At 36.7% G+C, this 5739-nt stretch overlaps 1 protein-coding gene across 2 annotated transcripts in view; it reads right to left on the bottom strand.

The window, feature by feature from the left end:
• Positions 1-2644: 2644 nt before the first annotated feature.
• The window catches only part of add3a (adducin 3 (gamma) a), a 43608-nt gene continuing 40513 nt past the window's right edge, over positions 2645-5739 (bottom strand). For both annotated transcript variants that reach the window (XM_079264639.1, XM_079264640.1), the window contains one exon: positions 2645-5535. In XM_079264639.1, the coding sequence (XP_079120765.1) occupies positions 5294-5535 (242 nt within the window). In that variant the 3' untranslated portion in view covers positions 2645-5293. The remainder of the gene's footprint in view (positions 5536-5739) is intronic.

Raw genomic sequence — 5739 nt, 5'->3', positions numbered from 1 at the left:
ACCTAGCCATCAATAAATATGATGTATAAACAATTTTTCCACATTACTTAATCAGGCAACAAAAACCACCAATGATGTAATATTTTTTGTATCTCATTAGTACTTCCACATTGTACAACTCAATACAAATCATATTGTACTATAATGAGCTCCTTCAATGTAGTTCCTGAAAATCTCCATACCTTTCAGTAATTAACTTTCTATTTTCTGAATGATTTTTTTTCTATTTATTTCCTGGCAACAACTTTTAATTAGCTTTAATCATTACCATTGAAATCTTGTTATTGACCAGTTTGAAAAATTTCAAATGTTTTTGATTGACAGACGACAGATTTGTTTAATCTCTGTATTCACTCCTAGCAATAATGCTAATTGCTTTTTTTTGTAATATAAAAGTATCTGTGTAATACTGTACTTTAATACAGCATGTGAAATACAGTATGTGTGTGTGGGTTGTAGGGGGGGTTGAATATAGATGGTCAGCATATATACATGTACAAAAGAAAGATACCTCAGAAGAGCTCATCTCTGAACTAAAACCACAGGCACCATTAAAACCACATGACAAATAATGCAGTCTCTCACAAATTAGCTCATACAGTTTTATTGTTTATAACAGGAAAGTTACCAAGTAAAGTGCTGTACTGATATTACATTCACTGACGCCATGACAAGATTATAGTGTTTAAAATACTATATGCAAACTGGTTGCATTTACAACAGAAATAATCCTTGATAACATCTGGAGAAGTGTGTTTTTCCAATTTCCCCATTTTCATGCTCTCATTAACACCCTCCTGTGTTGGCTTATTTTGCTTGTGGAGACAAAGATCCAGACAAAGTGCTTGTTTTTTCAAGTCTTTTACCAAAAACTTCATCCCTAAAATGACAGTAAATCAAGTTTATTTTAACATATTCAAACATTCATGTGTAGACATAGTTCAAACCTAAAGTATACAATAATGTAAGAGCTAAAGTAACTTATATATGCAGAGTAAAATGTTGGAGGAGGACTGAATTATTTTATGTTTTAATAATAAAAAAGAGACATCATAAGAAATGAGAAAGTCCACAGTGGACCAGCAGTAATATTTCTAACAGTTTAGCATTAAAAAGTTTAAAAATGCACTGGTAACAGCAAAAAAGTGAGGATGGTGATGCAAGTTTTCACTAAAATATACAGATATAAATATCTATTTAAATGGAAAATAACAGAGAGTAAAGTTAAAGTGTCATATTATTTTCTGATTGTGTGTGTTTTGCATATATCATTTTGCATTTTACAGTTTAAGTGCAGCAAAGGCACAATGGCTGCTCAGTTGTCAGGATGGACAGCTGATATTTTGTGACTCACTGGTTTGCACCACAGAAGGTAGAGGCAGAAAGTTTGATTGTATAAGACTGGATTTAGTTGATAACGGCTCTGGGAGTTTAAAGAAGCAGCTTATTTTGTGGCTTTTGAGTCCATTTAGTGGAATTCCACTAATTTTACTGACATCCTACAGTATCTTATCTACAAGGTGTGGGCGGGGCCAAATAAGCATAGTTGTTATCCCCATTCATTGAATGAGGGTAAAAGGTATAGATACATGCTCTGACCTTTTTAAGACCTTATCAGTTTTTATGGCAAAAATCTTTTAAAAAATGACAAAAACGAGGCGTCTATAGCTGCTAAAGTGGGACTTGAAGCTGTCTGTCGATGTGAGTCAAGCAAAAGAATGCAATGCTAAATACAATGAAAAGACTTTTCCAGCTATCTCACATGTTCTGTAAACCACACTAAAAGGATGCAGGATCATTGACAATCATTAAAACTTCATGACTTTATGCCCAACTTAATTCCTAGTTTGTGAGTATCCACTGTTGGGGCTAATAAATGCTGAACAACAGCCAGAAAATCTAATAACATAAAGTCAATACCCGTTGAAAAAAAATGTTTCAAGCCGCTTGTTTAAAAGATGCTTTGAAGCAGCAGTTTCTAGTTGAGCTGAATACAAAAAAAAACAAAAAAAAAACAAAAACAAACTTTCATTGTGAGCAAATGTCCAAAACTGAATTCTGGACACTGAGTGACAAGATCTTTTACCTTTTTTTACAAGACAATGTGATAAATAAAATTATGAATATCTTATCAGGAAGTGTTCACTTTACATCAGTCATTCTGGATTTCCTGTGCTTGTTGTGATCACCGTCACGCTTGCGAAGAATCAAACATCACCTTCAGTGTGACTATTCACACACACACTAAATACATTTTCATTTTGAACTCATGAAAAAAAATACTTGGAAGGCACCAGTCGTTGTTTTTCCTGCTCTTTTCCTATAAAATAATGCATTTCAGCTGTGAAACCCACAGCTGTAAAACGGGCCATTGTGAAGCCTTAATTCATCTTGATGGTGGCGAAATAAAAACATATATGGATCATGTTGAACTTAACTTGAATTACATGAAATGAGATGCACAAAAATGAAAGAAAATGAGCTTACACTTCTTAAAATACAGTTTATTTTTGAATTTACACAGGTTAGCAATACATCTAAAAGCAACTCCATTAGATAACCATTTATATAGGATTTTCACAGGTCACAAAGTAGCTTGGCTCATTCTGGCATGCCAAAGCAAAACTTGCTCTTTTTTTTTGTCCCATTTATTTTTTTAACAAAAAAACAAAACAAAACAAAAAAAAAAAAAACAGGGTGAATAGAGAGGCATTAGTAAAGCAAGGTGCAAAACAGTCAGAGACAGAAGAGGATAAAATAAAAAGGATGCAATGCACATTCAGTTCATCTGGGAACAATTACTGCTCATAAAACGGTTAATAAAAAGAAAAAGCAGCCTAGAGCTCTCTGCAAACTAAAGAGAAAAAGGTGTACTGCGATACAAATGAAGAATGAAGGAGCAATGGTATGGAAAAACGAAACAAAGCCAAACCAAAGAGACAATCTGAGTGATAAAAAAAACCATGGTGTGTTTGTGTCAGGTTGTCCCTTCCACTTCCCCTTTCTCTGCTACACACATATGCACTTCCATTTGCAAGGTCCAACCTCGGCTCTCTTGCCCAGAGCCAAAAAGCTATCGTTTAACACATGTTAAAGATGCGTCCCTGTACCCTCCCACCCACACGCCCTCCCTCCAAATCCAATACTTCACATTGCTAGCTGGGATATTGGTTCATCTAGTTAAACTGCAAAGGGTGGGGAGCGGGGGTGCAACCCATCAAGCTTTGACTGAGCAGAGTTCAGATGTGGGTCATTTGGTTTTTGCAACATGATCGTGTTTACCAGAGATATTACATGATGGGGAGGCTTTGCAAATAATAACCGGGCTTACATTGCGATTAAATCAAAAACATATTCACGTGACCTACTGTAAGAATGTTCCAGTTATTGGAGAAAATTGATGGCAAAAGAAACAAGGCAGCGTAGCTGCAGTAAATCTGGGTTAAGTTGAGATTTTGGAGCCTGAGGGGTGCTGATGCAGTCAGTGGGGTGATTCAACAGCAGTCTTGAGTGGGATCATAACGCCTTACCAGGCAAATGAGAATTGCAACCCTTGTTTTATAAAGCAGCGGAAGAAAATTACAATATGGCTTAAAAAGGGAAAGTAACACGCACACACACACACCAGATGTTCCAAATCCACTCTCCACTACCAATGACTCTGAATTCAGCTGCTGATCGTCTGCTTTATGTTTAGGAAAAATAAAAAAAATGTTGAGGAATATAAAACTCTTTTTCACATGTGACACCAATGAGGTTTCCTCTCTTTCTTTGTTTCACTCACTTTCTTGGTCCTGACCTTCTTCAGACACCTTGCCTTACTTTGCTACTTGCACATCATCTACCAAATACTTCACAATCTCCTTCACTGGTGAAACCACCTACGACAAAAAAAAAAAAAAAAAGAAAAAAAAAAAGTGTAATATACCACAAGAAAAGTGCTGCATGACAAAATGAGAAAATATATAGTTTAAAAAAAAAAAAAAAAAGAAAAACCTCCAAAGCCAACACATCCAGTTTTCTTATATCCGTGTTATACGGTAACTTTGTGCTCTGAGGATTAGGATACAAGTCGAGCAATCAGGCATCACTACAGAACATAACCAAATAAATTCATAGCTCACTTAAAGAGAAAACATGTGTTAGAATTCTCTGGAAAAGCTTAAAAATGAGTAAAAAAAAAAAAACAAAAAAAACCCAGGGATGACTAGTTATAGATTTTATTTAAAATTCATGAGATGACTAATTAGAAACATACAGTGACGTGAAGTTGCCTTTCCTTCCAGTAAATTTGGCAGAAAAAAAGAAAAAAAAAATAACTCTGAGATGAAGAAGATGAGATATAAAAAAAAAATAAAGAAGCTGCATAAATGAGATAGTTGTTGTGAAAGAGTGCCAACCTTCATCCTCACCATCTCCAGGTATAAAAAACCTTTTAACACGTCTGTAGCAGCTGGGAAAAAAAAAAAAAAAGCCTGTGACAAAATCTAAAGTAGCTCTGAAGTATGTGAGAGAGAAAACTTCTCGCACTGTAAATAAATCAACACTCTGGTGCTTTTTCTTCCCCAAGACCAGTTTTCCAGTGTGACTTGAGATTTTATGTGGCCTCTTAGCTCCCTATGCAGACTCGGGGGTGGGGTGGGGGGTATCAAGTTGTGCAGTTTTAAAACACTCACGCAGCAATCCAATCGTTTCAGAATATTGGATAATGAAGCAAGGAATACACAAAGAGGCTTCGAGTTAACGTTTCAGCCTGGGAAAGAAGAAGAGTAAAAAAAAAAAAGAAACCGAGGAGGAGGAGGAGGCAGGATCTAAATGACTTCTAGGAGCTCTATGAGAGTACTGCACGAGTGATCCACGTCCGTCCTCCTCTCCTTTCATCTGCTGCAGTTCTTGTTGGTGGACCCACGCACACCGACCCCTACATTTTCTTCCTAAACATTCTTGTTTCTTTGCAGAAAGAAAAACCTTTTCTTTTTTCGTCTTCTTTTTCTTTTTTTTTTTTTTTTTAAAAACAAACCAACAGATTTTTTTTTTTTGTAGTTTTTGTTGGTTTTTTTTTTTCTGTTAAATCATTTTGCCTTTTGGACATAAAACCTCTTGTTAAAAAATAAACAAAACAAATAGAATTAAAAACAGAAAGACATAAAAAGACATCGACAACACAGACAAAACAAAAAAACAGAGACATTAAACAGAAAAGGAGGGGGGGGTCATCCCCGAGGCCCCTCTTTCTTCTCCAAGCAGGTGCTTTATCCTCCCTCGCTCGGCCCCCGCTGCTGCCGCTCTGCTCTCAGGCCTCTGTCTTCTCTTTCTTTTTGTTTTTCTTCAGGAAGGACGGGGTGCGGAACTTCTTCTTCTTCTTGGTGCTGGGTGACTTGGAAGGTGAGCTCTCGAGGGACAGCGTCTCCTCAATCTTCTCTCCGGGCTGCACGGTGAGCTCCACGCTCTCCACGCTGGTGGTCAGCTGACTGACGCGCTTTGAAAGCTCCTCGTCGTGGTTGTCTTTGCCGTTCATTAGGCCTGTGTGGTTCTCTGTGGGGAGGGGGGGGGGGGGGGGGGGGTGTTTGAGAAAGCTGTTGAAACGAGGATGTCTAATTCTGAAAAACACAACTATTCAATTCAACATCCACAAATGACTTTTTTTTTAAACTGAAAAATAAACTTTTACAGGATCATATTTAACAGCTATTAATGCGTTTTGCATCACAGTCTCAATTTATGTAAATGGATGTACTA

Source organism: Telmatherina bonti, assembly GCF_933228915.1.
Source record: "Telmatherina bonti genome assembly, chromosome: 3".
NCBI lineage: Eukaryota > Metazoa > Chordata > Actinopteri > Atheriniformes > Telmatherinidae > Telmatherina > Telmatherina bonti.
The sequence above is the reverse complement of the archived record's forward strand: the minus strand, read 5'-3'. Positions and strand labels throughout refer to the sequence as shown.